At 66.3% G+C, this 22,650-nt stretch overlaps 1 protein-coding gene across 1 annotated transcript; it reads left to right on the top strand.

The window, feature by feature from the left end:
* Positions 1-5,425: 5,425 nt before the first annotated feature.
* On the top strand, positions 5,426-21,480 carry NACC2 (NACC family member 2). The gene is made up of 5 exons (XM_040963564.1): positions 5,426-6,308; positions 18,171-18,335; positions 18,998-19,103; positions 19,442-19,539; positions 20,290-21,480. Exons 1-5 carry the CDS (start codon positions 5,444-5,446, stop codon positions 20,778-20,780), a joined length of 1,725 nt encoding a protein of 574 aa, XP_040819498.1. The 5' UTR covers positions 5,426-5,443; the 3' UTR covers positions 20,781-21,480.
* The last annotated feature ends 1,170 nt before the right edge of the window (positions 21,481-22,650 follow it).

Here is a 22,650-nt window from a genome sequence, read left to right as displayed (position 1 = left end):
AGACAGGTGGCCGAACAGCTGGGCACTCCGGACCACTTAGCTCTGCACCTGCTGCTTGGCTGGGTCTGCCCTTCTGCATGTCCCTGGTCCCCGGCATCCCCTCCTGGGAGCTGTGGTGTCTGGACCTCCACGCTCCGTGCCCTGTGCTGCCCCCACCCCGCTCCAGGCCTCTCCTGTCCATCTGGACAGGGGCAGGAGAAGGCCTGTCCCGAGCACTCTGCCTGGGAGTCTCGCCCAGCCTCCTGCAGGGCCCTGGAAGCCAGGGCTCCCGCCAGCATCCCCAGGAGCCTCACACCTGAACAGGTGCCTGCTGCCTCCACCTGCACCCCAGAAGCTGGCACCTGTGTGGGCAGAGACGGGCAGGCACGGCAGGCTGGGGAGGGGATGGCAGGAGCCCTGGGGTGCTGCAGCAGGGGAGGGGGGAATGGCTGCCCAAGGCCCTGGGCTCCGGGCGTCCAGGTGGGGTGACTCCTGTGGGTGACGACCCCTCCCTGTGGTTGATTGAGTGTTGCTGCTTGGGCCTCATTTACATGAGGTTTTTAAGCATAATTAGAAACGCGACGAGCTTTGTGTCTTACCTCCCTCCCGACTATTTATGGCAAGATATGCAGATCAGGGGAACGGTGCATATTAAACACTGGGTGAGTGAGAAGGGCCACCGGCCCCACCCACCAGCAGGGCCCAGGTCACACTGGTGCTGCGCTGGGCTCCCATGGGCCCCCTGGGGTGTGGAGCCGCCCCTGCCCTGCCTGGCCACTCTAGCCCTGCCCTCCCCACCCCCGCCCAGTGCTGGAGTGGAGCTGGCTTCCGGAGTTACCAAGGGCGCCCGAGGGAGACGCTCTTCAAACTCCCGTTATTTAAATTACAAACATGGGTGAGGAGGTTGTCAGCTCTGTTCAAAACACTGCTTGTTAATTCTTTGGGAACCTTCTGGAACTCTCAGCAGGCTGTGGGGAGCTCTGTGGACGTGGAGGGGGTGCCACAGGGTGGGAGCCTGTGGGGCTCACCCAGGGCCTCTCCCAGGGCTGCGCCGTCTCCTTGACCCTGAGCTGTGTCTGGAAGTGAGGGGCAGGGAGCCGGCAGGTGCCGAGGGAGAGCCCCCGACCGCGGGACCGCGGGACCCCGTGCTGACCGGCTGCCCCCAGTGGGAAGGGGTTGATGAGTGAGATTTTGGAGCTGCAGCGTCCAGTGCCCCACCCGTGCCTTCCTGGGGAAGCAGCTTCCAGGCACACACTTGGGCCGTGTTTCTGTCTCACTGCCCAGGGCCTGGACACACACAGAGCGTTGCTTAGCCCGAGGGGCTGGCAGTGGGGGAGGGGGTCTCCTGCATGTGCCGTGATCACTCCCTCCCAGCGAGGGTCGAGTGCAGGACCACCACTGGGGCCTGGGCTGTCGGGCTCCGACCCCTGCGCTCTGCCCTGGGAGCAGGAGGCCGAGCCGGGCGGTGACCGTGTCTAGGCCGTGTCCTGACCCGCTTGCTGCCTGCAGGGGCCACTGGCCGTGTGCAGTCAGTGTGTTGTGGGGGGACTGGGCACGGGGCGGGCTCCTGGTAGCCCCTGCTTTTGCCTGCCTGGGCCTGGCGGGCTGCGAAAGAGTCCATTAGCGGCAAGGCTGCTCCTCTTGATGGTGTGTTAAAAGTTTAATGCAGACCTCTGGTCCAAACTGCCTGGGCCTCACCCAACTCCCAGGGGGCCTGGGTGTGCTCAGCTCTGCCCAGTCCGGATCCGGGAGGGTGAATCCTGGGCCTCCACCGGCCCCTCAGCCCCGCTTCAGGGGCAAAACAAATGGTGATGAAGCCCTTTCCCTACAGCCTCTGCTGTGAGAGCAGAGCAAAAGGGCAGTGTCCATGGTGACCGCCCCCGCCCTGGGCACTGTCCCCCGTGACCACCCCCGCCCTGGGCACTGTCCCCCGTGTCCACCCTGGGCGCTGCCCCCCTTGTCCAGCAGCTGCCTGCTTGCTCAGTCCTGTTGACCCCTCATCCATTGGAGTCCGATCCTGCAGAATTGCACGGTCCCTTCTGCCTCCCACCTCCGTGAGGGGTCCATACCCCTGGAAGTGTTTGGAACCTGCTGCCCATAGGGCTCCGGGAAGATCTGCAGGCCCTGGGGCCTGGGGAGGGTGGGCTACCTGCCAGCCTGGGCGTCCCACTCCCCAGGCGCTCCCTGAGCCTGGCCTGGTGTGGCCAGCCCTGGCCTGGCCCCAGCTGTCCCCATTTGATCCTGTGGGAACCTGCTAGGCCAGTGGAGGCCTCTTCCCTGTGTTTTGTTTGCTGTTGGGGCCCTGCCCCCATCCCATGTCTGAGGGAGGGTCCGCAGCGTCCCGTCCCCCACCCCGTGTCTGAGGAAGGGTCTGCAGTGTCCTGTCCCCCGCCCCGTGTCTGAGGGAGGGTCTGCAGTGTCCCGTCCCCCACCCCGTGTCTGAGGAAGGGTCTGCAGTGTCCTGTCCCCCGCCCCGTGTCTGAGGGAGGGTCCGCAGTGTCCTGTCCCCCGCCCCGTGTCTGAGGAAGGGTCTGCAGTGTCCTGTCCCCCGCCCCGTGTCTGAGGGAGGGTCTGCAGTGTCCCGTCCCCCACCCCGTGTCTGAGGAAGGGTCTGCAGTGTCCTGTCCCCCGCCCCGTGTCTGAGGGAGGGTCCGCAGTGTCCCGTCCCCCGCCCCGTGTCTGAGGGAGGGTCCGCAGTGTCCCGTCCCCGGCCCCGTGTCTGAGGGCCCAGGGCGTCCTGCCCCTGCACTTTCTTAGCCTCGGGGGATCTGTGTGTCCATGGGAGGTGCTTGCTCACTGGGTCCCACTCAGGGTGTGGTGCAGGCGGGGAGGGTCCTGGGTGCAGAGGCTGTGAGGTCCTCTGAGGTAGAGAGTTATGGGGCAAACTTGGGGTTCAGTTTGACCCCCTGGCTGCTCCACCTGTACATGCCCGTGTGGAGGGGACCTGAGTCAGTGGAGGGAGTGCCGGGTGCCGGGCAGGGCTGAGTCCAGCAGGTGGTGAGGAGGCCCTGGTGCTGGGGGCCAGGGCCCAGCGTCTTGCCCGCTCCTCGCCTCTGTGCGTCTGTATTTCTCTCTGTCTCTCCTCCCCTGAAGCCCAGCTTTGTTCCTACCTCGGGTGAGGCATCTAAGGACCTGAAGCCAGCCCCGCCTGGCACAGGTGTCCCGGGGACAGTGTACCAGCCAGGCCAGCTGTCCTTGATCTGCCTGGTGACCTGGGCAGCTCTCTGCCCAGGAGTGAGTGCCCAGCCAGCAGGGGCAGGGTGGGTCAACCTGCGGGTTTTACAGGCACCCCAAAGCCTGCTGGGGTGCGCCAGGCCAGTGCTGCGGCCGCAGTGCCCTTCCAGGAATGTGTGGGGTGGCATCTGCGATGTGCAGGAGTTCTCTGTGGGTCAGCGGCCCGGGGCCCACTCGCTGGTGGGAGACACGACCTGGGCGTGCCACCGAGTCCCTGGGTGCTGGCGGCTTGCCTTCCGGGGGATCATGTGCAGGCCTGGTTCTTGGGCTAGGAATCGGGGTCCCCTGGGAGCTCCCTGGGCTGGAGCAGCTGGAGTGTGTGACCCTCGTGTCCTGTCGCCCCTGGCAGTCTGCTTCTCCGGGACGCTGGCCGGGTGCGAGGGTCTGAGTGGTACCGCCGCCTCCTGCCGGGCCTGTGTCACTCTGTGGGTGGTGGGCAGCAGCGGGGCACCCTGGGTGCCCCGACACCAGGCCACCTTGGCCCGACACGCTGAGCCCTGGCAGCCGGGAGGTCTTGCGGTGGTCTCTTCTCAGGGTGGGGGCTGCACGGGGTGGGCTTGCAGGGTGAGGCCAAGCCACCCTCCCCCGCCCCCGCCGCCCCCCACAGCCGCAGCCTGTGTGGCAGAGTTGAGCTGCCTTTCCCGGGGGTCATTGGCATGCGTGGCAGCGCGGCTGACTGCCCGGCCGGCCCCGCCGCGGCTGGGCACCGCGAGCACCCCTCCACGCACAGCGGTGTTTCTGCCATCTTTGTTTGCATTGCAGTGAGTCATCACAAGTCTGTCTTGTACCAACACCCCGAGCCGCGCATTCCTCTGGCACCAACATGCCACTGTTTTGAAAGCCGGGGCTGGGAGCTGGCGTTGACTCCGGCTCCCAAATCAAAGGCGGCTATTCATCCCGGGAGCTGCCTGGGTGTGTGTCGTATCCGGACGCTTCATTGAGATGCTGCGCGCTGCCCCCGAGTGCCGGCCTGGGTGCAGCTGAGCGCGGCCGTGGAGCCCAGCGCCCAGCTCCTGCCGCCCCAGCTCCTGCCGCCGCTGCCTCCTCCTCCTCCTCCTCCTCCTCCAGCCCTCCCCACCCCAGGGCTCCCGCTCCGTTTGCTGCATTCCCGGAGCAGCGGGCGGGCGTGTGCGTGCGGGGAGCCCGGGCTGGGCAGGCAGTCACGGGCCGCTGGCCGCAGCAGCCGAAGGTAGGTCTCCCCCGCCGGCCCGGCAACTTGTGTGCGGCGGGGGTGCCGCGGCCTCTGCGGGAGCGCCCACCTGCCCAACTCCCGGTGCAGGGTGGCTCCGCCCTCCCCTCCTCCCGCCGCCGCGGCCGCCGCACTTCCCTCCCGAGGGACACAGTGGCCTTTGTGCCGCCCTGCCGAGTGGCCCGCGCGCGGCCCCCGCTGCCCAGCCCCCGGGCGGCTGCCGGCCCTGCCGGTCACCTGGGCTGGGACCACGCCAGCAGGGATTGGCCCGACGCCGCGGAGGGGAGGGCGGCGCGCTCGAGTGGGCTGCGACAGCTCCAACTCCTGCTCCTGGCAGCCGCTGCCCGTGCTGCAGCAGCCGGACCTGCGCCGGGGTCCGGCTGGGAGCGGGAGGCGCCCCCCTTGCCAGGCGCAGGGCTGGGCGGGGTCTGCGAGGTTGCCCCTGCCTGAGTTCGCGCCCCTGCCCTCCTTGGCACCTGCCGCACAGCTGCAGGACCCCGGGGAGGGCGGGGAGGCTGCAGCCCAGACCCCTCCCGCTGCCCCACACACCTAGGCCCTCTGCGGGGGGTTGGGGGTGCTGGGGAGGGGCACGCAGACCACCTGGCCTGGCGCTGCCGGGAGTGCTTTGCAGGCTGCGAACTTTTCCTGGGAGAGGAGTTGCTGCCGGGCTGACCCTGCCCAGGCTCAGGGCCACCCGCCCGCCCTGGCCCCTCCCCGAGCGTGCAGCCCCTGTCCTGACTGTGTGTGGGTGCAGGGGCAGCTGCGCGAGGCCCTCCCCCCGGGGCGCCGTGGTGGCCTGGCTTCCAGGAGCCGTTCCGGTGCCCCTGGTGGTCTCAGAGCCCATCTTTCCAGATTGTTCCAGCTGGTGGGGGCGGAGGGGGAGGGGACAGCCTCCGGGGTGAGCGCAGGGCGGCAGTGCTTGTCTGGCCTGGAGCTGACCACAGTGTCTCCCCACTCCCCGCTCGGTCCCCGCAGATGCGCCCCGCCAGGGCTGTCCGGCGCTGAGAGTCCGCGGCCCCCGGCCACACCCGCCTGCCCACCATGTCGCAGATGCTGCACATTGAGATCCCCAACTTCGGCAGCACGGTGCTGGGCTGCCTCAACGAGCAGCGGCTGCTGGGCCTGTACTGCGATGTGTCCATCGTGGTCAAGGGCCAGGCCTTCAAGGCCCACCGGGCCGTGCTGGCCGCCAGCAGCCTCTACTTCCGCGACCTGTTCAGCGGCAACAGCAAGAGCGCCTTCGAGCTGCCGGGCAGCGTGCCGCCCGGCTGCTTCCAGCAGATCCTCGCCTTCTGCTACACGGGCAAGCTGACCATGGCGGCCAGCGAGCAGCTGGTGGTCATGTACACGGCCGGCTTCCTGCAGATCCAGCACATCGTGGAGCGCGGCACCGACCTGCTGTGCAAGGTGAGCTCGCCCCACTGCGACTCGCAGACCGCCGCGGCCGAGGACGCCAGCTCCGAGCCGCAGAGCCCCTGCGCCCAGCTGCAGCCGGCCGCCGCCACCCCCTACATCGTGTCCCCCTCCGTGCCCATCCCGCTGCTGACCCGCGTGAAGCACGAAGCCATGGAGCTGCCCCCGGCCGCCGGCCCGGGCCTGGCCCCCAAGCGCCCGCTGGAGACGGGGCCCCGGGACGGCATGGTGGTGGCCGCCGGCGCGGCCCCGCTCAAGCTTCCCCGGGTCTCCTACTACGGGGTGCCCAGCCTGGCCACCCTCGTCCCCGGCGTCCAGCAGGCACCCTACTCCCAGGGGGAGCGGACAAGTCCGGGAGCCAGCAGCCTGCCCGCCACCGACAGCCCCACCTCGTACCACAACGAGGAGGACGAGGAGGACGACGAGGTTTACGACGCCATGGTGGAGGAGCAGTACGGCCAGGTCTACATCAAGTCCACGGGCAGCTATGCAGGTAACGGCGGACCCGGGCGGTCCCTGCGGGCACGGGCGGCGCTGGGCAGGGGCTGGTGGCTGGCCCGGAGGCAGCCTCTGACAGACACCCTCACGTCCAGGGCTGTAGCAGCATGTGTGGGAAGGGTCCCGCCGTGCCCTGGTCAGAGGGACCGCAGGCCTCTGTGTGCTGGGGACCTGCCCGCTGGCTCCGCGTCCTGTCCACAGTGTGCGTCGGAAAGTTCGTCTTTGGGACCTGTGAGCCCCAGGTTCTTTGCTCAAGTGGCCGCTCCTGGGGGGGACAGCACTGTGGACCGGCCAGGTTTGCTGTGCGCCCACTACCCCTTGGGTCCTCACACACTAGGGGTGAGGAGGGCTGTGGGGAGCCTGGAGCTCCAGCGGCTACAGACCGTGTAGCTGTGGCCCTGGAAGGGCCCCCGCAGAGGGGTTCCCTGCAGACCCCCTCCCTGACAGGTGTGGCGACACCTATGTCAGTCCTGCAGGAAGCCCCTGGGCCGCCCGGGGTGGCCGTGTGCTCGGCTTCTCCCATAACCCAGAAATGTACCGCCCTCCGGGCCAGACGGCCATGTCGCGGGAATCTGCCCCACGTGGCCTCCCGGGAATCTGCCCGATGTGCAGTTTCTGTGGCCCTGTGACAGCCCGGGGGCAGTGGCCCAGGCAGCTGGGGCAGGCCAGAAGGTCTTTCCTGGCCAGGCTGGGGGGCGCACGGCCTCAGGGACCCTGCAGGACGAGGGCTGTCAGGCGTCCCAGTTCCGGGGCAGCCCCCACCATCCTGCTATAAGGCACCGTCCTGCCAGGGCTCCACAGGCGGTTATGGTCACCTTGGGGCTGGGGACCGGGGAAGCCTCCCTGGGCTCCTCTTCAGCCCAGCATGGCTGTGGACTGACCCACAGGCACGCGACAGGGATGCTCGGAGTCGGCTGTCGGGAAGGCTGGCTGAGGCCTCCAGGCCGCGTGGCTCTGCCCCGGCCAGCCCAGGAGTGGGGCAGGGGAAGGGGCGTGTGGTTTCTTGGTTAAAATCTAGGTTATCGGCAGTGATATGACCAGCTGATGGGTTTGGGGGGCTGAGGGGTGAACGGCAGGCACACAGGGCCTGTCCCAGGCCCACGCGGAGCTGTGCCCTCATGCCCGCAAGGCGTCCGCCAGCCTGCTGGGCCTCCCCTCATCAGTTCCTCCTCCCATCACTGGAATCGCCCACCGTGTGCCAGGAGGGAGAAGTGGCCACGCGGGCGCTGCCCACGGGACAGCCTCCTGCTGCAGAATAAAGACAACCCCTGGGACAGGAAGTGGCTCCTGCCCCAGGACAGGAAGTGGCTCCTGCCCCAGGACAGGAAGTGGCTCCTGCCCCAGGACAGGAAGCGACTCTTCCCCCAGGACAGGAAGTGGATTGCCCTGTGGTCTGGCTTTATTCTGTCGTTGACTGTCTGTCTGCAGGGAGTGTTGTCTGAGTGCTCTGCAGGGGGTTGGGCCACCCGGCCTGAGCTCACCTGTGCAGGGGCCTAGGAGCGTGCACCTGTCATGGCCGCTGATGCCACCCTGGGACACAGCCGGACTGTGGGGACAGGGCTCAGCAAAGGCCAGCAGACAGGCCAGCACCCCTGCCAACATGCCCCACATGTCAGGACCCAGCCTGATGTGGGGCATGTTGGCAGTGAGCAGCTGGTGGACAGGAGGGCACTGCCGTGGTCTGGCACAGCGGTGGGCAGCGCTAGGTCCCCTTGGGCTGTAGGGGGCATGTTGGCAGTGAGCGGCCGGTGGACAGGAGGGCATCGCTGCAGTCTGGCACAGCGGTGGGCAGCGCTGGGTCCCCTTGGGCTGTAGGGGGCATGTTGGCAGTGAGTGGCCGGTGGACAGGAGGGCACTGCCATGGTCTGGCACAGCAGTGGGCAGCGCTGGGTCCCCTTGGGCTGTAGGCAGGTGGCATCTGTCCACAGGGCTATGGACATGACGAGTGTGGGTGCTGGGGTCCGAGATGGAGAACTCTGGCCCCGCAGGACGCTCTGAGGTCAGCCCGGTTCTGGGGGTGGCAGAGCTGTGGCCTCGGGAAGCTGCCCTCGTTGGCTGCTGGGGGCAGGGTCCCAGCCCTTGTCCCTGTCCCAGCCTGGGGTGCCCTGCTGTTGCGCCTGCTGTCCTCAAGGACAGATGCAAGGCCAGCGGCTTCCACAGGCCTCCTGTTCAGCCATCAGTCCGATTCCACAGGGGTGTGCTCCACTCAACTCGGTTTAGCCAGGGTTAGTGGCACTGGATGTCCTGGTGGCTCCATTGCCACCTGCAGCCCATCCCCCACCCCAGGCCTTAGCCGCGTCTCCTGACCCCGTGACCGCGGGCATCCCTGGGCAGGGACCCTCTGGCTGGACATGTACACGTGTGCATGGAAATTCAGTAATTTACTCTGCAAAGATTGTTTATTCACCTGAAAAGCAAAGTTAGAGAGGGAGGGAGGGATTTTCTCTCCCCAGGTTCACTGCCCAGACATTGGCAGCAGCCAGGGCTGGGCCGGCGCTGGGAGCCCCCTCCGTGTCTCCTGTGTGGGTACAGGGCCCCAAGCAGTCGGGCTAGCCTCTGCCGCTTTCCCAGGAGAATCAGCAGGGAGCTGAGACTTGACTGGGTGCTCGCCTGGGATGCCAACTTTGCAAGTGGTGGGTTAACTTGCTGTGCCACCATGCTGAACCTGGGGCTCCTGACTCAGCCCGGCCCAGTCCCAGCTGTTGTGGGCACTTGGAGCACGGGCTGAGAGAAGAAAGATCTTTCTCTGCTTTTTCGATAAATTAAAGGAATAAGGAATTACCTGGACATCCTCCCTACCGAGCGTTCAGGGCTGTGTGTCTGTGTGACATGTAGGGCACAGGAGCCTCCCCTGGCTTCCCACGAGGACGCATTGATGACATGGGGTGAGCTGCTTGTGTGTGCTCTGGGTCTGCTTGTGCTACCCGACGGGGCTGTAGCGCCTGTTGGGGCCTGTTGGGGCCTGTTGGGGCCTGTAGTGCCTGTTGGGGTTTTTGGGGGGCCTGTTGGGGCCTGTTGGGGCTGTTGGGGTTTTCGGGGGGCCTGTTGGGGCCTGTTGGGGCCTGTTGGGGCTGTTGGGGTTTTCAGGGGGCCTGTCGGGCCTGTAGCGCCTGTTGGGGCCTGGGCCACCCCCAGTTCACCTGCCCGCTCCCCGTGGTTGCTGTCTGGTCTTTGGCTGTGTGTCAGTTCTTGGCTGGAATGCGTGTCACGGTCAGCCCGCTGTCTCTTGTGGTGTTGTACCTGCTAGTGCACGTGGCTGGCTCATTCCTCGTTCCCTCCGTGTATGTCCCGGGCCCCGCGTGAACGCTGTGTCCGTGGCCACTCTGGGCTGCGCTCTGCCCACATGCGGTCACTGGCTCATCGTGTGCCCATGACCCTGCCGCGCCCAGGAGGGGAATGGTGGCTTTCTGGTTCCGCTCAGCCCTTGCCATGCACCTGCCTGCCGCCTCGAGGAGACAGCCGGCTTCTCTGTTCTCAGGGACTGCCCCGTGTCTGCTGGCCCACAGCGTGGCACTCGCCTGGCATGTGGGCATGTCCATCCTGCTCAGTGCCATGTGTGGTGGCCAGACCTGGGCTCTGCTGGCTGCCTTGTGTCCCTGGTGACTGAGCCAGGCCTACCGAAATCCCATCCTATGCTGGCTTTTTGTTTTTTTTTTTTTTTAAAGAGACATTTATTTGAAAGGGTGTGAGAGAATCTTGCATTTGCTGGGTCACTTCCCAGGTGGCTGGAGCAGCCAAGCCTGGGCCAGCTGTTCGCAGGTCTCCCTCATGGGCCCTTGGAACCGGAGCCTGGCCGCCTGCTGCGTGGCTCACTCCTGGGAGGCCGCCTGTCTCCTTGGCTGCAGGTGGTCTCCACGGGGACTCACGGTCCTCTCCACCTTGGAAAGCAGGACACTGTCCCCAGCAGTCCTTCCGTCCCTGCCAGCCTCCTGTCTGGCCAGCGTGGGCTTGCGCATCCCACTGGGGTGCTGGCCGCCCCGCCGTCCATCCTGCTCACCGGGAGTGGGTCCACTCCCAGCTCCAGGACTCAAGGTTTTAAGTTACTGTAGCCCTAAGGTGGCCATGCTAGCCCTCTTTGTCCACACGGAACATGTGTAGAGGCCGCACGGGCATCATGGCAGCCGGTGTGCCCCTGTGGCCCTCCTGGACCGTGTCTCGGAAGCCATGCCCCTGCCCCTGGGTGAGAATAGGTGGGTGATGCATTCCCAAGAATGCCAAGGGTGTGTTAGGACACCCTCAAACAGAGCTTGTCTCCGAGTACCCTGTGTCCAGTGGGAGAGCTACCCAGTGGTCACGCTGGCAGTGCTGCCCACGGCCCACATGGCGGGTCTGGATTCAGTTCCTGGCTCCGGGCTTCAGCTGCCTGAGACACCCCAGAGGCGGCAGCGAAGGTCCCTGGAGGCCCAAGCTCCCGGCTTTGGCCCAGGCGGGGGCTGTGTGGGCGTTTGGGGGTGACCCGCAGTGGACACCTTCTCTCCCCCAGCTGCCGTCTTCCTCGCAGCACGGCCTGCCCCCACCTGTCTGCGGACTCTGCTGCCGTGTGCAGGTTCTGTGTTGCCTGGAGCTGTTTTAACTTTTTCTTTAAAAAAAGTAAAGTTGTTTTATTTTGATAATCTTTACATAGTTGATTAGGGCACAAAGGGTCAAGGGCTACAGGAAAGTGGCCAAGACCATTGGAGAGATAAAGGGAGAAGCCCCACCCCGCCTCCCACCCGTCCCAGGCCCCCGATGCGGGGCGTGCTCCGGGGGTCCTGCTCAAGTGGTTTTGAGAGTTCAGTTCTGAATTCCTGCTGATCTCACCGTTCCAAGCTTGATGAAATCTCTCCAGAATCCGCTGGCTTCATAGTTCACCTAAGGATCTTGCATCTGCTGGTTCACTCCCAAATTAGCTGCAATGGCCAGAGCTGAGCTGATCCAAAGCCAGGAGCCAGGGGCTTCCTCCAGGTCTCCCACGTGGGTGCAGGGTCCCAAGGCTTTCAGCCAGCCTCCACTGCTTTCCCAGGCCACAGGCAGGGAGCTGGGTGGGAAGTGGAGCAGCCGGGATTAGAACCGGTGCCCATGTGGGATCCCGGCACATACAAGGTGAGGTCGTGCCACTGGGCGTCCCTGGGCCCAGGCTGTCTAAGCTTGTCCTGCCCGCCATCCGCAGGGTCTCCCTCCACGCTGCGTCTCCCAGGCTCTCGGCACCTTCGTCTACTTTTCTTTGTTTATTTTGCTTAGGCTTGTGGAGCTTGTTGGAATTTATATTTGTATATTTTTAAATAGTTTATTTATTTGAGAGGTTGAGAGAGACAGATCTTCCATCCTGCGGCCCCAGGGACGGGCTGAGGAAACCAGGAGCCAGGGGCTCCGTCCAGTCTCCTAGCAGGTGGACAGGCCAGGACCTGAGCTGCCTCCCAGGGCGCAGGTGAGCTGGGTGGGCCCGGGCGTCCTGGCTGCACTCCCACCTGCAGGAGAGCAGACCTGGCTTCTCTCTCTCTCTTTTTGTATTTGCGAGGCAGGGGCAGAGTTCCCACTGCTGTTTGATTCTTAGATGCCACAAAGCCGAGCGTGTGCCAGGCACACGGTGCAGCCTGGGTCTTCATGTGGCTGGCGGGAGCCGAGCGCTCGAGCAGGACCCGCTCCCTTGGGGAGGCCTTAGCAGCAGGCCGAGACGTAAGCGCCCATGTGGCCATACTGCAGGCATCCCAGCTGCTGGCGCCCCCAGCCCCAGGAGAGTTCTTTTTAAAGATTTTTTTTTTAATTATTTTTTATTGGAAAGGTAGATATACAGAAAGGAGGAGAGAGAGAGGAAGATCTTCCATCCAATGCTTCACTCCCCAAGCGGCCGCAATGGCCGGAGCTGGGCTGTTCTGAAGCGAGGAGCCAGGAGCTTCTTCCAGGTCTCCTACAAGGCTGCAGGGTCCCAAGGCTTTGGGCCGTCCTCCACTGCTTTCCCAGGCCACAGGCAGGGAGCTGGATGGGAAGCGGAGCAGCCAGGACACAAACTGGCGCCCATATGGGATGCCGACGCTAACAGCTGGAAGGTTAGCATGCTGTAGCAGACCCAGGCTGTGCTTCCAGCCCTGGGACAGACAGGTCCCCAAGTCTCCTCCACCAGTCCACTCGCCCGGATGCCAGACTCGCTGAGTTATGGCTTGGCGCGCTGTGCCACGGCACCCGAATGAAAGGTCATGCAGAAGGCTGCGCGGTCTGGGACCGGCGCCTTCGCCCCAGGCTCAGCCTCACTTACTTGGTATTTGTTTTTCCTGTGGAGCAGCAGTGGCTCTCAGCGCCACACCGTCGGGGCTTTAAAAGCCGCTCGTCTCGGTGAGCTTGCCCTGGCAGCGCCCCCGGAGCTGTGCTGTGACTTCTGTGTGTGTGCCCATGTCACCTGCGAGTGTCACAATTGTATTTCTACTGTAGCTTTTTTTGTTTTAAGTAATATATACAGAGAGGAGGACAGACAGAGAGGAAGATCTTCTGTCTGCTGGTTCACTCCCCAAGTGCTGCAGTGGCTGAAGCTGAGCAGATCTGAAGCCAGGAGCCAAGAGCCTTTTCCTGGTCTCCCATGCGGGTGCAGGGTCCCAAGGCCCTGGGCCGTCCTTGACTGCTTTCCCAGGACACAAGCAGGGAGCTGGATGGGAAGTAGGGCCACCGGGACATGAACTGGCGCCCATATGGGAGCCTAGCACGTGTGCGAAGTGGACTTCAGCCACTAGGCTACTGCGCCAGACCCTACTGTAACTTTTTTTTTTTAAAGATGTATTTATTTTCTTTGAAAGTCAGAATTGCAGAGAGAGCGCACGCTAGTGACTGACTGATTTTCCATCCGTTGGTCCACGCCCCAAGAGGCCGCAGTGGCTGGAGCTGAGCCAGTCGGAAGGTCTCCTGAGGGGGTACAAGGACTCACACCATCCCCTGCAGCTTTCCCAGGCCGCGAGCAGCGAGCTGGATGGGAACAGGAGCGGCTGGACTTGCAGCGCCCGCACGGGGGGCCAGCATTACAGGAAGTGGCCCACGTGCTGCGCTGCAGCGCCCACCCCTCAGTTTCGTCTCTGACTTGGCTGCTCAGACCCCATGGGAAGGCTTCGTCAGATTAAGGAGACGGCTGTGGGGTGGGTGAGAGCCCATGGGTGCTCAGCCCAGCTGCTGTGGTGCACAACAATCATCGCTCCCAGAGCGTCCCTGTGTCCTGGGGGTGGTGGGACCCTGTGGTGGCCCTGTGTCCTGGGGGTGGTGGGACCCCGCGGTGGGGCCCTGTGTCCTGGGGGTGGTGGGACCCCGCGGTGGCCCTGTGTCCTGGGGGTGGTGGGACCCCGCGGTGGGGCCCTGTGTCCTGGGGGTGGTGGGACCCCGCGGTGGGGCCCTGTGTCCTGGGGGTGGTGGGACCCCGCGGTGGCCCTGTGTCCTGGGGGTGGTGGGACCCCGCGGTGGGGCCCTGTGTCCTGGGGGTGGTGGGACCCCGCGGTGGGGCCCTGTGTCCTGGGGGTGGTGGGACCCCGCGGTGGCCCTGTGTCCTGGGGGTGGTGGGACCCCGCGGTGGCCCTGTGTCCTGGGGGTCGTGGGACCCCGCGGTGGCCCTGTGTCCTGGGGGTCGTGGGACCCGCGTGGCCGGTCCGGGGTGGGACCCGTGGCCTGTGTCCTGGGGGTCGTGGGACCCCGCGGTGGCCCTGTGTCCTGGGGGTCGTGGGACCCCGCGGTGGCCCTGTGTCCTGGGGGTGGTGGGGCCCTGTGGTGGCTCTGTGTCCTGGAGGTGGTGGGGCCCTGTGGTGGCTCTGTGTCCTGGGGGTGGTGGGGCCCTGTGGTGGCTCTGAGTGTTGGGGTGGGCAGTGCAACACTGCGGATGCCCCTTGGGCCATGGTCTGGCATGCAGCAGCTGGGACTCGAACTTGCCCTGTCCTAGCCTCGATTTTTTTTGTGGGGCCAGCCTCATCAGGATGACGATACGCCCCATCCTGCGATGCTGGCATCCCATGTGGACGTCACTTGGGGACTCATGGCTGCCTCATAAGCGCCCTGCTTATGGGCTGGGAGAGCAGAGGAGGGGCCAGTCCCGGGGCCCCTGCCCCCGGTGTTAGAGTCAGGCTGGCTCCTGGCTTCCGCCCCAGACAGCTCTAGCCATTGTGGCGTTGTGGGAGTGACTGTTGATAGATTTCTCTGTCTGTCACTGTGCCGTTGAAATGAATAAACACATCATTGGTGAAAGAGTCATTTGCTTATTTGAAAGGTAGTTACGGTTAGGGACACGCAGGAGGTTCCCACCCCAAGGGTGACCCACGTCCCCACCCCCACCCTGCCGGTGGCCACAGTGGCCGGAGCTCAGCTGTTCTGAAACCAGGAGCTTCTTCTGGTCTCTCGTGCCAGGGCAGGGGCCAGTGCAGGGGCCCCGGCACGTGGCCGTCCTTTGCTGCCTTCCCAGACCGTGCGCACAGAGCTGGGTGGGAACCGGCATCCCTTTGGAGGCGCCGTCTCCTCGGGCAGACGACCAGCACGCCTCTGGGGCTAGTTTCTTGGGTTTTCCGTCTCTGGCTTTGGAGATTTTTCCAGAACTTGGTGAGCTCTGTCAAGTGCTCACATCTGTTGGCCCACGAGTCTGTGCTGCCCACTGCAACAGGGGTAAGCCCGCTTGCCACCCGGCCCGCTGCCGTGAGCAGCGCTGCGCCCCACGGCCGAGGCCCCGGAGGCGCTGTGTCCCCCTCCGGCTGCTCTCCGGGCTGGGGGCCTCGGCCATGTCCACCTGCGGCCGCTCGCCCTCCTGCGCCCTCAGACCCACCGGGGGTTGCCCCGTTCGTGTTGGGTCACCTTCCCTCCTCCTCCTGCACATCCGCCATCTTTTCCTGGCCCCACAGCTGCATCTTTGGGTCATTGTTTAAGTGCAGCACGGCGCCCCTCGGAGCCGGAGGCTGAGTGGGCTCCAGGACCCCTGACTGCACCTCAGGGGAGGCTCCCGAGACACACAGCCTGGGTCACCCTTGGGGTGAGCCCGCCACGGCGTGAGGGGCGGGCACGCTGAGTGGTGCGTAAGGGGTGGTCGCATGGGACAGTGTCTGTAGCTGCCATCTGTTGGGCCGGGTTTATTGTTCAGGTGGGAACCCGACGGCCTTGTCCCCGGCGCCCCTTGCGAAATGGAGGCAGCCCTGTGCGTGTGCGCATGCGCTCCAGCCTGTCCCGTCCCGGTCATCCCTGTGTCAGGCTTGCACATCAGATTCCTGTGCTCTCGGGCCCCAGGACTTGCTCTGTGTCCCCCAGCGCCTCCCGCCCTCCCTGAGCCCTGTGGCCCCCGGGACTTGCTCTGTGTCCCCCCAGCGTCTCCCGCCCTCGCTGTGCCCTGCCCATGGGCTCCGTGCTTGCTCTCCCTCGGCAACCGTGTCTGCACCCTGTTCTCCCAGGGCGCGGTGATGCCAGCATGCCTCCTAACTTGGCATTGCCCTCACCCGGGGCCCTTGCCATGCCCTGCACCGTGCCTTCCCCACCATCAGCTCCTGCCCTGCGCCGGGCTCTGCCCTTGTCCCCCGGGCCAGGCCGTGTCCTTGTCTCGGGGGACTTGACATCAGGGCAAACACCGCAGAGAGCCCGGGCCCTAGGGAGCCCCGGGCCCAGCCTGCCTCTCCCGCGGGGCTGCTCCCACGTGCCCCAAGGCCGGAAGGCTGGTGGCCACGTCCTCTGCGTCCCTGTGGCGGACTGGGTGGGCCACGGCTGCTGTGCCACCCACTCACCTGCCTTTGTTGCTCACCAGCTGGTCTAACCTGTGTGGGCAGTCTTCTTTCTTAGAGACAGAGTCTTCCATTCCAGATGGCTGCATGGACCAGGACTTGCCCAAGCCAGGAGCCTGGGGCCTCCTCTGGGTGTCCCACATGGGTGCAGGGTCCCAAGGCCTTGGGCCGTCCTCTGCTGCTTTCCCAGGCCATTAACAGGGAGCTGGATGGGAAGTGGAGCAGCTGGGACTCAAACCAGCGTCCACATGGGATCCTAGCACTACAGGTGGAGACTTAGTGTGCTGTGCCACCTTTCTGGCTCCAAGTCAGCTGCGTTTTTTAAGGTTTTTAAATTTACTCAAGAGTTTGATAGAAGGTAGATGGAGACAGCGCCCTCCCACGCACTGTGGCTCCCCTAGGTGGCACTCGGCCTTGTGTGGTACCTGGGTGGGGGCCAGTTCCGCTGGCCACTGGACCTCCCGCCAGGGTCGGTGGGACCCCTGCCAGAGCCCCATCACTTCACACGTGTCCAACAGGCCTGAGAGGGACCGTCCACGCGCCGTGTAGCTGTCCAGCCCCCCACCCCCGCCCCGTGGGTGTGAGGGCCCCGGGCCTCCTGTAGCCCCTGGCCGCAGCTGCCCCCTGTTGGCCAGGAGGTGAGTGGGCAGGGGTCGTGCTCGCTGCCCAGCTGTTCCCCGACTCTCACGGTGGCCGGTGGCCGTGGCTCTGCCCAGCCGGGTGATGTGACTGAGGGCCTTAGGGTGGAGCCCTGACCCCACCTGTAACCCCCGGGGCGCCCATGGCCGTGGGTGTGCACCCCCGCCCTCCCAGGGTTGCAGGGCTGGGGTGCTTCAAGCTGCGGGCAGCAGCTCAGGCAGGGCAGAAATAGCAGTTTTTGGGAGCGGGGCTGTGGAAGGGGTGATTTCGGAGCCTCCCGCGCTGCTGCTCACGCGTGTGTGTGATCACACAGCACCACACTGGGGGCTGCGACTGGGTCTCCACGTGAGCCCCACGGAGCCTTCTCACCCGGCTGCGCGACTCTGGGGCTGCTCGCCCAGGCCGCCTGTTCTACCAGAGCTAGGCGGCGGTTCGCTCAAAGTCGTGCTGTGGCACCCCACACTCCCACCCCCGGGCAGGGCTGCACCGTGCAGAGGGCCGAGCTGGCACCTCAGCGGGGCCGAGTGGCACGGCTGCCTGTCGCTCTAGCCGTCCGCTCTGTGCCTGGGGGTCAGTGGTCGTCCCAGAACATTCTCCAGAACGGCTGTGTGACCCGAGGGCCATGCCTGCCCCCACATGTGCCACCTGTTGGTGAGGGCAGCCAAGCAGAAGCCGACGGCACAGGGTGGGGGTGGGCAGGGTCCCAGGCCACCGAGGCAGCCCCCGGGCCACCGTGGTTGAAGGGGCCACAAGGCTTCCTGGGCCTGGGGCGGGAGGGCAGCAGGGGAACGGGGCAGTGTCCTCGTGGTCCAGGGCGGGCTGCATGCCCAGTGTCTGCTGTGTGCATCCCGGGAAACCCCGAGCTGGTCCTGCTGGAAGACCTGCAGTGCTGGGCAGTGACGTGGCTCTCAGCAGGCCTCCAGGGACCCTGGCTGCCGCCTGCCTCTGGGCACTGACCCCTCCAGGTGTGGCCAGCAGCTGGCGTGGCTGTTCGGCTCCCTGCACTGGAGCCTTGAGATGAGAGACAAGGCTTGTGGGTGCCAAGTCCTCACGTCTGTGGCCTGGGCCCACCCCGCCCTCAGCCACGTGCACTGAGCTGGGGGGGGGGGGTTCCTGTTTGGCCGCTACCACTCTCAGTCGGTGCTTCCCACAGTTGCACAGGAAATGCCTCTGGTTGCAGGGGCAGGCCCTGGCGGTGGCCATCTCAAGCCAGCCCAGTCACCCCTGGCGTGTGCCCCGCTCTGTCCTGCCTGGACACCTGATGGTGGCCACCCCTCCCTCGGGAACTTATTCCTGGGGTCCGGGCCGGTCTGCTTTACCTGCTGCCTGCTGCGCCCGCTCCCTGGGGGGTGGGGCCACGTGCAGTGGGCCAGACGTAGGGTGCAGGCTGGAGGGAGACCGGGCAGTACAGCCTGACCTGGGCCTGGTGCCCTGGCACAGCCTGGCTTGTGCCCCTGGGCCGAGTGGCACGGCCTGGTGTGGCGTGCACGGCGTGGCTGACCTGGTTGGTTCTGCGCCTGCAGTGCAGGAGAAGCCGGAGCCGGTGCCGCTGGAGAGCCGCTCCTGTGTCCTCATCCGCCGGGATCTCGTGGCGCTGCCCGCCAGTCTCATCAGCCAGATCGGGTACCGCTGCCACCCCAAGCTCTACTCGGAGGGCGACCCCGGCGAGAAGCTGGAGCTGGTGGTGGGTGAGTGTGCAGTGCCCCCAGGGGTCACGATCCCCTGAGGCTTCCTGCAGAGGGCACACGGGTCTCGTGTCCCTGAGCTGGTCACACTGCTGACCACTGGGCCCCCGCCCACCTGCGCATGGTGGAGGGCAGGGAGCAGAGGCTGGCGGTGGACTAGGGAGCACGGCCCTGTCCCCCGGGTTAGGCCAGCATCCCCGCAGGGAGTGGGGTGTCCCTGGAGGCCATGGCAGCCCTTGAGCCATGCCCCAGACACGGGTGGGCGGGTACCTGCAGTCACCTCGCCCTGGCTCCTGCCTCAGGCCGGCCTGACTCTGAGCTGCACGCCCGCTGGCCTCCTCACAGTCCCAAGTTATCTAGTCCTAGGCCCGCTGCCTCGGTCCACGCTGGCCATGAGACTGCCCGGGCAGGTCTGAGCCAGCCTGGCCAGGCCACAGCTGAGCCCCTGGCCGGGCCGTCTGCCTCCCAGAGAGATGCCTGAGGCCCAGGTGCGGGGAGGGTTTCCCTGGCCCAGGGTGACGTCCTTGTAGCCCGGCCTGGACTGCGAGGACGGCTGGGTGGGCACTGCAGCCCCCCTGGCCTGTGCAGCCAGAGCTTGCTGGGCCGCTGCCGCAGCGCCCTCTGTAGGCCAGTGCAGGCCCCGCTCACTTGTGCTGTGTCCACAGGCTCCGGGGTGTACATCACGCGTGGCCAGCTCATGAACTGCCACCTGTGTGCTGGCGTGAAGCACAAGGTCCTGCTGCGGAGGCTCCTGGCCACCTTCTTCGACAGGTAGGTGCCGACTGGGGAGACGGGCTGGCTGTCCGGGGCCCCCGGGGGGGACGGGCTTGCTGTCTGTGGGGCCCGGGGGATGAGCTGGCTGTCCGGGGCCCCCGGGGGGGACGGGCTGGCTGTCCGGGGGTCCTGGGGGACGGGCTGGCTGTCCAGGGGCTCCTGGAGGTCCAGAGCCTGGCACATGGCTCCTGACCCCGGTATGCACGTATGCACGTGACCACCAAGGCAGCCCGGGGGCCAGGGCTGGCCCCGTCACCTCGCCAGCCCTTGAGGCGTCCTGCATACTGTGTAGCAGGTGGCCAGGCCTGTCGCACTCACCCCGCACTTCCCCGCAGGAACACGCTAGCCAACAGCTGTGGCACGGGGATTCGCTCGTCCACCAGTGACCCGAGCCGCAAGCCGCTGGACAGCCGGGTCCTGAATGCTGTGAAACGTGAGAGGGGCTGCCGGGCGTGGGGGGCGTGGGGGCGCTGCCGGGCGTGGGGGGCGCTGCCGGGCGTGGGGGGCGCTGCCGGGCGTGGGGGGCGCGGCCGGGCGTGGGGGGCGCGGCCGGGCGTGGGGGGCGCGGCCGGGCGTGGGGGGCCTGGGAGCTTCGGAAGCCCGCGGGGTGGGGGCTCACCCCAGGAAGGCTGTGCCGGGCCCCCCTCCTGGGGAAGAGAAGTGAGCAGCCTTCAGCCGGGCCGCGGCGCCAACGCTCTGGCGGCTTTCCAGGCGTGAGGACTCAGCTGCGGAACTATTTTAATACGTGAAATAGATCTAATTCTCCTTCTTGAACAAACCCCTTATTTACATTTGGAGGTTATTTTGAGCCGTTGCCATCTGTGTGGTGGCTCCTGCCTCCCGCTCTTGGGGTGTGGGGGCGGACCCCCTCCGGGTCCAGCACGTGCTGGAGCGGGCACAGGGGCAGGGCCCAGCTCGACCCAGATCGGCTGCGGGCACGGCCTCCTCGGGCCGCTTCCTGGCCCCGGAGCGGGCGTGCATGGGGGCACGGGCCAGCCCCGCCGAGGCTGACAGTCCAGGCCCCTCCGGCCGGTGCCAGCGGCGCAGACAGTGGTGGGGACACAGCCTGTGCCGCAGGGTGGGAAGGGGACGACGCGGCCCAGGCCTGTCGTGGCTGCGTGGTGGGCACTGCGGCCTGGCTGGCCCCTGCGCGGCGCCCTCATCGGCCCCTGTCCCCCCACAGTGTACTGTCAGAACTTCGCGCCCAGCTTTAAGGAGAGCGAGATGAACGTGATCGCGGCCGACATGTGCACCAACGCCCGCCGCGTGCGCAAGCGCTGGCTGCCCAAGATCAAGTCCATGCTGCCCGAGGGCGTGGAGATGTACCGCACGGTGATGGGCGCCTCGGCCGCCGGCGTGCCCCTGGACGCCGAGTTCGCGCCCGCCGCGGCGCAGCTGTTCGAGCAGCGCGTCTACGCCGAGCGGCGCGGGGACGCGGCCACCATCGTGGCCCTTAGGACTGACGCGGTGAGCGTCGACCTGGGAGCCGCCAACCCCGCCTTGGAGAGCGGCGAGGAGGCCGACGGGGCCGGCTCGGTCATCCAGGAGGTGGCCGGCCCGGAGCCGCTGCCGGCGGCCGGCCAGAGCCCGCAGCCCTTGGAGCAGGGCGCCAGCCCGGGCAGGCCGCAGACGCCGGCGCGCAGGGCGGAGGGCGCGTACGCGGGGACCTTGTAGGCTGGGCTAGGGCTGCTTGCATGCGTTACTAATACAACCCACGTGATCGCGCACTCACCTACTGACTGCTACTGTTGCCTGAGAAAATGTGATTTTACTCTGCTTGTATTTAAAACGGACGAAGGAGACAAACGCGTTCTTTATACTGTAAACACTGAGGCCGCCGGCCGCCGCCTGGCCACGCAGCCCCCCGGGGCCCAGTCCCTCCCCACCCCCCACGGGCACCTGGCCCTTCCTGCCGCCCTCGTGGCCCAAGCAGGGGCTGGGGGGACCCCCGTCCACTGCGTTCCTGCCCTGGGAGTGATGCGGGGCTGGGCTCCTCCTGGGTTTTTTCCCCCCTTTTTTCCTGAGACTTGGGTTAGGTGTGTGTGTGGGTGCTCAGGGCAGGCGTGCCGTGCGGGGCGGAGCGGGGACCCTCCGCGGACGCCCTCCCCGCCCTGGGCTTGGTGGCTGTGCTGTGTCTGCCTGGTGCTTTGGAGCAAGAGCTGAGGGCCTGGAGCAGGTGTCCTGGGGTCCCCTCTGGGAAGCACAGCCCGGAAGTGGGGTGTGGGGGCTCCTGCAGAGTGGGGCAACAGCCCAGGCTGGCCCAGGCTGGAGCAGCCCCTCACACAGGGCCCCTTGCGCCCATGCCAGCAGGTGGAGCCGCGGGCCCAGGCCAGGCTCCACATGCAGGTCCAGCTGCAGCTGGCAGCCCAGGGAATGCGTGGCTTTTGTGGGACCTGCCCAGGTGTGGCCTGAGGACTGCTGCTCCCCCGTTCCTGCCCCGCCAGGAGCAGGGCCCCCCTCCGCCCCTGCACGCAGTCAGGCTCGGCTGGGCGCCCAGGGCTCTCTGCTTCACGGCTCTCATTCTGATGCCGCTCCCGCTGGTGCAGTGCGGAGTGTGTCTGCTTTCCGGAAGGCTCCGGGGGCTTCCAGAAAGGGGGTCAGCCACTGTGGGAGGCAGCCCAGGCCTGCTGTGCTGGCCACAGCTGCTGCTGCTGCGAGCCGGGCGTCCGGCCATGCCCTTCCCTCCCCGAAACCCTGCTAGGACCTGGAGCAAGCCTTGCTGCGGGAGCAGGCCGGGCAGCCCTTGCCCTTGGGACGCGCTTTCATCTGCCCCCACGCCCACATTTGCACTTTACTTTGAACACCCCTGGGGACTGTGGGAGACTGGCTGGTGGCCGAAGGGTCCTCTCGCCCTCTGCATTCCATGGTGGGCACAGCACAGTGCCCCCTGCCTGCGTGTGTGGCCGCGAGGAAGGCGGGAGCTGTGGGTGAGACTTCATCACACTCAATGTGAATGGTTCTGAGCTCCCGGCCCCCGGCGGGCCGGCCGAGCGTTTGCACTACGTGTCCCGCGTGGACGCCGTCCCGCGAGGCCTGCGTGGCTCATGATTGTAGCTGCCAGGGTGCTCCCTCTGTGCCGAACGTGCCGCGGGCGGGGGCCTGGGCACAGAGGAGCTTCTAGAGTGCCTTAGCATCCCTCATCGCCCCCCCCCGTCCCGCCCCAAGGTTAGAACGCCTGCCCTGCCCCCTCCGCCGTTTACATGATGACCAATTCCAGACTGGGGCCGCCTGCTCCGTGCCGGCAGGACCCCGAGGCGGTCCCCGGCCGCTCAGTGTGTAGGAGGCATTGCATCTTTACCCCCGAGCTTGCCGAGTAGCAATACGCATATACATGTGGAACGTTCTAGAGCTGTGTCACATCGCTGGACAGAGGACCGCCCCCCCCCCCCCCCCGGGCGTAGCCACTCCCGTCCCATGGCGGGAACCGGGGAGGCCGCTGGGACAAGTGCAAAAGGTCGGAGGAGGGGCCCCTGGAGACGGTTGGGGTACTGTGACTGCCGCGGGCTGCCGCCTGGGTACTTGAATTGTGTCCTGTCCGCCTGTC

This window comes from Ochotona curzoniae, unplaced genomic scaffold (genome assembly GCF_017591425.1).
Source record: "Ochotona curzoniae isolate NIBS_2020 unplaced genomic scaffold, NIBS_Ocur_1.0 scaffold_3208, whole genome shotgun sequence".
NCBI lineage: Eukaryota > Metazoa > Chordata > Mammalia > Lagomorpha > Ochotonidae > Ochotona > Ochotona curzoniae.
The sequence above is the reverse complement of the archived record's forward strand: the minus strand, read 5'-3'. Positions and strand labels throughout refer to the sequence as shown.